General features: G+C 46.0%; 1 protein-coding gene across 1 annotated transcript in view; it reads left to right on the top strand.

Annotated features, from left to right (window-relative positions):
- Positions 1–2,926: 2,926 nt before the first annotated feature.
- Positions 2,927–11,908, top strand: part of PDLIM1 (PDZ and LIM domain 1) — a 57,869-nt gene continuing 48,887 nt past the window's right edge. Inside the window, exon 1 of the mRNA XM_039465048.2 lies at positions 2,927–3,134. Within this exon, the coding sequence (XP_039320982.2) occupies positions 3,039–3,134 (96 nt within the window). The 5' untranslated portion in view covers positions 2,927–3,038. The remainder of the gene's footprint in view (positions 3,135–11,908) is intronic.

Genomic DNA, 11,908 nt, shown 5'->3' with positions numbered 1-11,908 from the left:
CCAGGTTCAAGCGATTCTCCTGCCTCAGCCTCCTGAGTAGCTGGGATTACAGGCATGTGCCACCATGCCTGGCTAATTTTGTATTTTTAGAAGAGACGAGGTTTCTCCCTGTTGGTCAGGCTGGTCTCGAACTCCTGTCCTCAGTTGATCGATGCACCTTGGCTTCACAATTATTTTTTTTAACATAGGATACAAATAATTTTGTTCCACCCTTTTTATATATGTTGAAAACACATTTCCCTGTCTCTTCGTAGCCTTCATGGTTATCATTTTCGTGCTGTATTAACTCTTCCCTCCTACAGCCATACCGTATTTAGCCACTTTTCTGTTACTGGTTGATTCCAGTTTTTTTTGATCATTATAAATAATGCAGCTATAAATATCTGTATACATACAGCATTTTTCTTTTTAAAAATTATGTCCTTGGAATTGTTGCCCAGAAAGTGGATGACTGGGTCAAAGGGTTGACTGTTTTATAGCTCTTGCAGTGTAGAGCCAGACTACAACTGAGAACATTTAACAACAAAGCAACTGAGGACTCAAGTCGCACAGATATTTTGCTAACATACTAGCACACTATGTCTGTATAGACTATTGTATGAAATAAACACTTATTGACACCTACTCTGATAGAAGTCCGTGCTAGCAGGGCACTTGGAATGAATGAAAGATAGTCTCTGCCCTCAGAAGCACAGAAGCTGAGGCTTTTCATCCCTTTTCTCCTGTTTTGTCCTTAGGCACCAAGAGGACAGAAAATATTCCAGATGGTCACACATCTAAGGAGAGATTCGGCATCTGGTGATTCCTGCAGGTTCTGCAGGGACCTGAAACACTGTCATGCTTTCTAATCAATCTTGAACAAAGATAATGTATTTTTGGTGTTCATAAAGCACTAACTGGTGACTGGCTATAACACCATCCATTTTTCTCAGGTTTAGGAAAGAGTATCAGGATGCAAGAAGTTGCGAGGGCTGTGTAATAATGTAACTCTGCTTTAATTTCTAAAAGAAAACAAACGATTCCTGAACATAGGCATTTGTGCTGTGACATAATTGGACAAGCAAGATAATCCTTTTATGTGTAAATCTGTGCATAGGGCTCCTCAGTAGGTAGGCCAGAATCACAAGGAGACAGAGCTGTGCACTGAAGAAACTCATTGAGCATGTGCTCTATGCCAAGCTCTGTGCTGGGGCCTGGGTGCCAGGATGAATGGTTGCCAAGAAAACTGCGAAGAAACTGGGCCCAGAGAGGGTAAGTGGTCCTGAGGATGGCCAGTGTGTTACATCCATTAAGTACTATGTGGCAGATACAATTCTAGGTACTAGGGCACAGCAGTGATCAAAACAGATAAAAACCTCTGTCCTTATGGAATGAATGCTGAAGAGTGGAGGTGGAACAAATGAATACACAAAATATAGAGTTTGTCAGATGGTGATAAATACAAAGGAAAAAATTAGGCAGGGGAAGGTAATAGAGCATTCTAAAGAGAATATCTCAAATGGTACTCAGAAATGGCCTTGGACAATGACATTTGCTTTTTTTTTTTTTTTTTTTTTTTTTAGATAGGCTCTCACTCTGTCACCCAAGCTGGAGTACAGTTGTATGACCACAGCTCACTGCAGCCTTGACCTCTAGGGATCAAGCCATCCTCCCACCTCAGTCTCCCAAGTAGCTGGGACCACAGGTGTGAGCCGCCAAACCCGGCTAATTTTTTATTTTTATTTGTAGAGACAGGGTCTTGCCATGTTGCTGGGGCTGATCTAGGATTCCTTGGCTCAACTGATCTTCTTGCCTCAGCCTCCCAAAGTGCCGTGATTCCAGGCATGACTCACGTGTCCAGGCCCTAGAAAATGACACGTGAACACTGAGAGTGGTGGGGATGTCTGGGAGAAGAGCATTGCAGACAGGGCCCTGAGGCAAGGCCCTGAGTCAGGAGCAAGGAGGATAGCCTGGCAGAGTGGGGGGCAGGTGGGGAAAGGGCAGGAGGAGTCGGGGGCAGAGAGGGAGTTGGGGCCATTCTACCCTGTAGGCGTTGTAAGGATCTGCGTTTTTACCTGTAGTGAGGTGGGGATGCCAAGGGCAGCATGGGACGCGGTCTGGTCCGGCGTGGAGAATGCACTCCACCGGGAGGGCGTTAGGGAGCCTGGCTAGAAAGCTCGTGCAGGCTGGGAATCCAGGTATCCGAACTCAGCTCTTTTCTTGCACAGTAGCCATTGGACCGCCCCAAACTTGAGGTTTGAATTGTTGAAGTCAGAACCTACAGCGAACTCCAGTCTTGAGGAAAGATTTCTAGGAAGATCTTGAAGTTCAGTTATAACCTGTGCGATGGTCTCATCAGCATTATGAAAGTTCCAGGATGGGGTTCTGTAGCACAGGGCCCGGGCAGTGGTCCAGATGCTGACGAGGGGTGTCGCCTCAGGCAGACTCAGTTACTTCATCTGTAAAATGGGACTAAACGCCTCGATTGCCTCAGCAACAAATGAGATCATTCGAAAGCACCTTTTAAACATCATTACCGTTTATAAAAAGCAAATGGGAAGTCGGAGCTGACCTCAGAGGGCTGAGTTGGCACAGCACTTTAAAAAATTCTCGTTTTACAAAGCACCAGGGGCGAGTTTGTTTCGCTGTTGGTAACTGCTTCCCTCTCACCTAGCACCTGCCCTGGCCGAGAGCCGCAGTGCGGCCGTGCGAGCAGGAGGGAGGGAGGCGGTGTGGGGTCCTGGGCGGAGCTGCAGAGAGCCCCGGCCCCGCACCTGACTCGGGCTCTCTCCGCAGGACTCCGGGCCGGGACCCCTAGGCCGGCGCGCGGGGCGCGGAGCGGCTGCGGGCGGGAGGACAGGCGGGGCGGCTGGCGGCGACGCGGCCTGGGCGGAGCCGCCCTCGCCCGGGCCCTCGCGGTTGCCCTGCCCCCGCCGGCCCCAGGCTCCCCGGACCCGCCCCGCCCAGCTCTTTCTCCGACAGCTGCCGGGGAAGCCCTGCACTCCTTGCCGCGTCCTGCCGGTCCGTCCCAGCAGGTCGTCGCCCGCCACAGCCGCGCCATGACCACCCAGCAGATCGTCCTCAAGGGCCCGGGGCCGTGGGGCTTCCGCCTCGTGGGCGGCAAGGACTTCGAGCAGCCTCTCGCCGTTTCCCGGGTAAGAGCAGCTGGGACGCGCGTGGAAGTGGGGCGCTCTGGGAGGGGACGTGGAGAGACCCGGGCCCCGCGCGGCCGTCCGGGACGGAGTCGGGACCGCCGCGGGGCGAGTCCAGGTGAGCTGTGAGCTGAGCGCTCTTCGCGCGCCCGGGCCCCGCCGCTCCTTCGCGGAGGCTGAGCTCCCGGGCTGGCCCGCCAGTCGCGGGCGCGCTCCGTGTCCGCCAGAAAAAAGAGGGCAGTTTTCGTTCCTTGGCCCCGGAAGCGCGGCGGGGCGGGTGTTAGTGCTTTTTCAACCGGCGAGGAGACAAGGGTCCCCGGAGATCCCGCGCGGTGGGAGATGGCACTTTTCCCTTCTTCCCAAATCTCAGTGCAGCCGAAAGCAACAGGAAAGACCTGGAAAGTGAGGTGGGGTGGGTGGGAAGTTTACTGGGGTGGAGGGTAAGTGAGAGTAACCTAAAAAAAACCGAAAAAACTGGTTTTCCCCTCTTTGGACTTGATCCACGCTGAGGCTCTCCCCTTGAATGCCTTTTGGAAAATGTGCTGGATTTTGGAGATAAACACAACAAATAAACTCAAGTAAACCCTCTTGGTCATTCTTCTCCCCTCTGCGGAAAGTGGCCATCCCCTCTTTCTTCCTAGCATTCCCAGATTGCCTCCTCCCCGTCCCCGCACCAGCCCTTTTCCTCAGGGCAGAAGGAGATACTGGGGTGGGGTTTCCACCTGGGGGTGGGGTGGTGGTGCTTGAAATCTCAGAGGGGCCTCGACTATTAGAAGGGCTCACGTTGAATCAGGGGCCACCAGAACCATTGCTCCCTAACAAAGTGAAACCCCCCAGACTCAGTGTTCAGAGGTCCTGGTTTTGACCATTGAATCTGGCCAAACACAAGGTTGATGTCCCACTGAGAAATGATCACTCACATTCAGTGCTTGAGCACCAAGAAGAGACTCAATAAATACCTCGAATGAGGAAAGGGAGAAAAGAAAGTCCCCTTTCTCCCCACCCCTGGCCACTCCTTGCTTGGAGGCGGCACATTCCATTCTTGGGCCCATCTGCCTGCTGAAGCTGCCCTTCAGCTTGTTTCCCAGGCCTTCTAAACATCATTTTTTTTTTTTTTTTTTTTTTTTTTTTTTTTTTTTTTTTTTAAGACAGAGTCTCGCTCCTGTCGCCCAGGCTGGAGTGCAGTGGCACGATCTCGGCTGACTGCAACCTCTGCCTCCTGGGTTCAAGCGTTTCTCCTGCTTCAGCCAACTGAGTAGCTGAGATTACAGGCACATGCCATGATACCCAGTTAATTTTTGCATTTTTAGTAGAGACAGGGTTTCCCCATGTTGGTGAGGCTGGTCTTGAACTCCTGACCTCATGATCCACCAGTCTTGGCTTCCCGCAGTGCTGGGATTGCAGGCCTTAGCCACCACCCCCGGCCAACATCCTTCTTTTTACCTGGGGTTGGGGGTAGTGTAGAGAAGAAGGGGAATAATCCTTATGGATCCTTTTGACTCAAGCCCCTGCCTCCAGCAGCTGAAGGAGTTTGGTGGGAGGTGCAGGAGAAGAATTGGTGGCTTCCTCTTGACTTGTCTGCCAGCCACAGTTCTACCCATGCTTCTTTCCACATTGGCCTGGCCCAGTGAGAAGGTCTTCTCTGACTATCGCACCCCCAAAAGAGTAGGTGGGCCATGTTTAGGGCCTTATCTTCCACCTGTTTGCCTTGTCCCACAGAGACCTCTGATTATTCTCAAAGATACACACTGCCTTTCCAGCCACCAGCCGAATTCCTCAAGCTAAGAACCGTTCCTTCCTCAGATTTGGGCCCTCGTCCCCAAGCTTGGTGCAGACCTGTACCTGGCCAGGCTGGGTAAATCCTTGCAGGCTTATTAATAAATTCTTGTCCAGGGAGGACATTGCCTCTGCACATTTCAACTCGCTTACCTCATCGTCCATTTGTCCCTGTTCTTTGTGTCTATAATTAACCTGTTAGCCCTCTCCTCTTCTGAGATTTATATATGACATGAAATCTTTTTTTAAGTAGTGGTGGATGTATTGGCAATCTGTTAAAAGGGCAGTTACTGCCTTTCATTTTAGCTGCTTTTAAAAGTCTTATGGGGTGGAAAGCACCACACTGTGAATTCATTGGTTTTTACCTTCATATAGTCATTCATTCATTTATTATTTATATTATTTATTTATGGTGTGTGCACATGTTTAATGAACACATATCATATTCCAGAAACTGTTCAAACACCTCAGAAATGAGGGGGCACAGCTCCACTCTCAAGGTGTTCATGGTCTACTGAGAGAAGCTAATCTTTATAATGCCCTTGGCAGGTGCTTTAATTGAAAAGTGAAAGTGAATCAGAATAGGTAACATTTTCATGCTGACAGTAATTTACTTGTTTTTCTTCAGCTCCTTATTAACACATGAAAAAATTGTGAGCCTGTTCACCTCTTGGGAATGGGAAAGTCATTGTCATAAAGGGACGCTGGGGTGGCCATCTGAGATCTGGTGCTGGTCTGGTGTCTGCTTCTTACTTGATCTGTTCCTGGGGTGAACCTCCCACTGTCTGAGGCTACTTTCAAAAAAAACTCTACAGCGGGGATAGCACCAGCCCTTGGCTGTGAGTTAAGGTATGTGAGAGTGCTCTGTAAATAGTGATAGTGAGGAAATGTGAGCATTGGCAAAGAGCTGTACACACTTTCTGATTGGTAGGTATGCTACATTATATATCATCCTGGGCAGTTTGCTAGTATGGTTTTGTATATGTAGACTTTGAATCTTTCCACAAAAGCAAATCATAAAATTAGGCTGGGAGAGGAGTGCCTTTTATTTAAATAACCATGTTTGCTTTCTCTTGCATGAATTATTCTGATATTGGCTCTAGTTTTTTGCTAAACTGCTAAAGCTTCTTAATATAATGCTAATCTTATGTACTTGAAATATTTTTTATTTTTTAACTTATTTTTTTAATTTGTGAAATAAAAATCTCATAAACACAAATGCATAGCAAATGATTTTAAAGCAAATGATGTATAATCACCACCCACTTCAAGAAATAGAATATTGCAGCACCCAAAAGTTTCCTAAATGTAACCCTATCATGACGTATGGTAATCTCTTCCGTGCTTTTCTTCATAGTTTTACCACCTACATAGTATCCCAAATACTATAGCTTAATTTTGCCTGTTTCTGAACAGACTCATACAGAACACACACACTGTGTGTGTGTGCGTGTGTGGGTGTGAACAACTTCTTTAGCTCTTTGATGTTTTCATCTAGTATCATCAACTTAAAATTTAAATCCAGATTTCCAGCTCTAAGTGGACATGGGCTAGCTTTCTTCATTTACACACGTTCTCATTTAGTGCTCTTGCCTTGAATTCCCTGATGATCCAGCCACACATTTGCCACTGTTCTCTGAGATTTTTTCCTGTCAGCTCCTGCTCCAAATCAACCCTTGTCCATTTCCTTGAGATTTTTTGTTAATTAAAAACAATTTTTTATGTCAATTTCTGATTCCCTCTAGTTGCTTTCAAGGAAAGCCTTCAGAGAATCTATACCCAGGCCAACACTGCAACTCAGTTTATGTTGACTGTTTTTTTCTCTTAGCAACTGATAAAAGACAGGAAAGGGCGAGGCCAAGATCAAGGGATGCCCTTAGTTGGAGGAGCTGCTCATTTGTCTCTTGATTCCTGGGGAACCCTTTGCTATGAGCTGAGCAGTTTTGTGCCGAATGCTTATGCTCTTTTCTCAAGTATCCCAAGGGGTGCTTAATAATGGATACTGTGGCCAGAGGTCATTTCTGATTTTTAAGAGTGGTATTTCCGGATTCAAATAGATTTTATATCATGTCCTAAAGATTGAAAGAGAAGGGTTTGTCTGTCAGATTATGAAAAGCAAGAAATATCCAAAAAGGCTCCTTATGTTTTTTTTTTTTTTTTTTTTTTTTTGAGACGGAGTTTCACTCTTATTACTCAGGCTGGAGTGCAATGGCGCGATCTCGGCTCACCGCAACCTCCGCCTCCTGGGTTCAGGCAATTCTCCTGCCTCAGCCTCCTGAGTAGCTGGGATTACAGGCACGCGCCACCATGCCCAGCTAATTTTTTGTATTTTTAGTAGAGACAGGGTTTCACCATGTTGGCCTGGATGGTCTCGATCTCCTGACCTCATGATCCACCCACCTCAGCCTCCCAAAGTGCTGGGATTACAGGCGTGAGCCACCGCGCCTGGCCGGCTCCTTATGTTTTAATGTCCATTGTGCTGCATGCTCTTAGTCTGTGAAATTGATCATCTGGGAAATATTGGCGACTTCAGCTGCTCACAGCTGACCTAAGGAGAGAGGGGGAAGAGGACAAATCAAAGAGAATGACTTGTAAGTGAATGCCTGAGCCCACTGGCATGAGATTTAGCACACTATGTTATAACCCTCTGACCAGATACTTTCCCCTTCCCAAACTCCTGATGCCAACCTTGCTGGTTTGTTTCAGGAGGCAAGAGGGAATAATGGCTTTGGGATATTACAGCCTGGCAGATGATTGAGGGGAGAGTGTCATCTAACCACCGGGGTCATATTCTTCTAGGCTGACCAGGACTGGGAAAAGCACCAAGGAATTGCTCTGTGCTGGGACCAGGATGGGACTGGCACATTCTTAGGCCATGCCTCTTGCTCCGCAGAGGAGAGGAAAGCTAGCATTCTTTGTCTTTTGCAAATAGGAAAGCTTAGGTGCCCACAGATTAGTAATTTGTTTGAATTTACATAATTTCTCATTGGCTGATTTACCACTAAACTTCCTTGTAAAGAACAGGGTAGAGACTGGAGCAAAAGTGGCTATGTCAGAAAACTAATTTTTAACGGATGATCTCGCTTCCAATAGGTCTCAGGGGAAACCCTTGGAGAAGCTTCCAGGATTCAGTTGGCCACCTGGTACAATGTCCAGGGCAGGGACTTAAGCTGAGCTCTAGTCCTGAGCACCTCAGTGGCTGATCTGGGGAAATCGTATGTCTTCTCTTGGGTTGAGTTCCTGGTAAAGATAAAATAAAATAATAAACAAGCAAGCAAACCCAGGGGTTTTCATTTGAATATGAGAGCCCACTTTTTTTTTTTTTTTTTTTTTTTTTATGCAAGGTCTCCCTCTGTTGCCCAGGTAAGAGTGCAGTGGTCTGATCTCGGCTCACTGCAACCTCCATCTCCCAGGTTCAAGTGATTCTTGCCTCAGCCTCCTGAGTAGTTGGGATCACAGGTGTAGGTCACCGTGTCTGGCTAATTTTTGTATTTTTAGTAGAAATGGGATTTCACCATGTTGGCCAGGCTGGTCTCGAGCTCCTGGCCTCAAGTGACTTGCCCACCTCTGCCTCCCAAAGGGCTGAGAATACAGGTGTGAGCCATCGTGTCTGGCCTGAGCCCACATTTTTATTGTTAGAGTGTCCTAATCTTTCATGGTATTAGTTGTACCTTCAATCATAAGGTGATTTAGAAAACACTATGAATTCCGTAATGTTTCAGATGAATTTGTGTTTTGTTAATCACAGCAGCATCCATTTACATTTGAAAGATGTGTGTGAGAAATATTTATTTGATCTGCTTGCAATAATAACCATAGTTAAAATATATATAGGACTTTTAATATGCCAGGCACCATTCTAAGACCATTATACATTCAGTGATCTTCACACATATTTTGTGAGGTGGGATTAAGATCCCCATTTTACAGATGAGGGAACTGAGGCATGGAAACATTAAGTACATTGCCTGCATCATATATCAGTGAGTGGTAGAGCTGGAGTTTGGCTGGGCAGTCCGGCTTTCAAGCCTATAGTTTTAATCTTTATGCCATAGTAATATTTTAATAGCCGCTAACATTTTTTTGAGTGCCTGCTCGGTGCTAAGCATGCACTTACATTATCTTCTTCTGTATTCCTCATAACCCATTACGGAGGGACACAGGACACAAAGTCAGACAATTGCAGAGCTGGGAAGTGAAGCCAGGCAGACTCACTCCCAGGCCAGCTTTAACCACTGTATTCTGCCTCCTAATAAGCCATAACTGTCAATGTTTCATTGCTAACTGTGTTACCCAGCACACAGCTCTGAAAAGTGCTAAGCGTGGTTCAGGCTTCGACATGAGGGACAAGACATTTCTGGGCTCTACACCCTGGAGTCTCTCATGCCCCTGAGGTTGGCTGGGGTGAATCTCCAGTTGCCAGGTGACCTCAGCTCAGAGTACCTCAGAAATCAGCATCTCCCTTCTTTGTCCCTCCTGAAAAACTGGAAGTTTGGCTGGGTCTGGTGGCTCACGCCTGTAATCCCAGCACTTTGGGAGGCTGAGGCGGGTGGATCATGAGGTCAGGAGTTCAAGACCAGACTGGCCAACATGGTGAAATCCCATCTCTACTAAAAAATACAAAAATTAGTTGGGCATGGTGGCTTGTGCCTGTAATCCCAGCTACTTAGGAGGCTGAGATAGGAGAATTGCTTGAACTGGGACTGGGAGGTGGAGGTTGCAGTGAGCCGAGATCGGGCCACTGCACTCCAGCCTGGGCTATAGAGCGAGACTCCATCTCAAAAACAGCAACAACAAAAATAACAATAAACTGGAGGTCATGGCCCCACTGGGATAATTTACAGTTCAGATGAGGTTCCATGCCCACGTGGACAGTGAAGAACAGAAGAGCAGAGGAGTGGAAGGATTGGCTAGAGAAAGACCTGCTTGCAGGGGTAGGAGGGGATTGGGGAATGGTTCTTGTGGTAGATGAAGATGACCAGGTAGTGAATAGTTCCATCTTGTGGTAGCCAAGCTAATTCCAAAATGCAATATACCCATGAAACCTAAGACCAAAAATGTAATTCCAGTATGAATGCTAGCACCCTGTGTGATTGTTGATACTGTTGTTAGTCTCACCATGGGTAAATTGGGCTGCTCATCTGTAGCTGAGTTCTGTGTTATACTCTCCCATATGTAGTACACTGTCTCCTTGGTAAATGCCATAAATATTAAAAGTGATTTTCTCATGAACACAGTGGTCTTGTAGGAGCCAGATTCCTGACCGAAGACTCAAGGACTAATTTTTATAGACATGGCCATTCAATAAAGTAGACAGTAAGAACATAGATAGGATGTAGTTTAGATAAAGATGTTGAAAATGCATACAGAAGCCAGTGAGCCAATCACTTGAACCCCGGAGGCAGAGGTTGCAGTGAGCCAAGATTGCGCCACTGCACTCCAGCCTGGGTGACAGGGCAAGACTCTGTCTCAAAAAAAAAAAAAAAAAAAGAAAGAAAGAAAGAAAGAAAATGCATATAGATAGATTAAATTTGGTTGATGCAGCAAATGGTTTGCAGCCATTTCTTTAAAAAAAATATAAAAAATACTCATGCTGCCGGGCACGGTGGCTCAAGCCTGTAATCCCAGCACTTTGGGAGGCCGAGGCGGGTGGATCACGAGGTCGAGAGATCGAGACCATCCTGGTCAACATGGTGAAACCCCGTCTCTACTAAAAACACAAAAAAGTAGCTGGGCATGGTGGTGCTTGCCTGTAATCCCAGCTAGTCAGGAGGCTGAGGCAGGAGAATTGCCTGAACCCAGGAGGCGGAGGTTGCGGTGAGCCGAGATCGCGCCATTGCACTCCACCCTGGGTAACAAGAGCGAAACTCCGTCTCAAAAAAAAAAAAAAAAAAAAAAAATACTCATGCTTCTGAAGCTGAACATACCCATACCATATAACCCAACAGTTCTTCTAGTTAAATACTCAATAGAAATTGGGTCCACATGAGTGCTAAAGCACAAGTTTGAGAATTTTCCAAGCAACACTGTTCATGATAGCCCCAGATTTGAAATGGTTCACATGGCTAACAACAATAGAATAGATACATAGTTATATGATATAAAACATCACAGCCAGAGTAAAGAAGTTACAACTACATTCAATGACACGGAACAGAAACACACACACACACATTGAGAGAAAAAGGCCATATCTAAGAGTAAAGAGCAAATATTGTGTGATTCCAGTTATATAAAATTGGACAGAATTAATCTACAATGTTAGTAGTCAGGATTGTGCCAGACCTTTGCCAGGAGGTCAGTGATGGAAAATGGGCACAAGCGAGGTTTAGTAGTTGAGGTAATGTTCTGTTTCCTTATCTCATGCTGTTTCCTTGGGTGTGCTCTGTATGTGAAAATTCAATCAGCTGTATAGTTACTATTTGTACTGTATACATGTCATGCTTCAATAAAGGTTACATAGAAGCCCACGTAATTGTTTAAAAGATCAGACAATATAAGCCTACAGAAAGCATAAGGTAAAAGGCTTCCCCAGTCTTACATTACAGAGGTAAACACAATGAACAGCTGGCTGTAAACGTTTCCAGACTTTTTTCCATACATGTAGCATTTCTAAGCCCAACTTACTATATCGCAGTCAACTATTTGGACTTCATTGCTTTGTGCTTTTTGCCTTATTTTTACTGTAACAAATCAAGAATTAAAGACATCTTAATGTCAAGGGAAAAACACATTTTGACAACTGCTAGATCTGGTTCAAACCTTATTTTGTCCATTTATTAGCTTGTATGTTCTTGAACAGGTTAACTCCTGAAAATTCAGTGTCTTCATTTGCAATGTGGGAATAATAGTGCTTGTCTTCAAAGGTTGTGGTGAGGATTCACGTGATTATAGAGAGAGCCTAGTGGTACTATTAAACACATATTAATGGTAGCTACTATATATTGAGTGTTTATTAAGTGCCAGGCATTGTTCTGAACTCTTTACAAATGCAATCTCAT

Source organism: Saimiri boliviensis, chromosome 12 (assembly GCF_048565385.1).
Source record: "Saimiri boliviensis isolate mSaiBol1 chromosome 12, mSaiBol1.pri, whole genome shotgun sequence".
Lineage (NCBI taxonomy): Eukaryota > Metazoa > Chordata > Mammalia > Primates > Cebidae > Saimiri > Saimiri boliviensis.
This window is presented reverse-complemented; position numbering and strand designations above follow the sequence as displayed.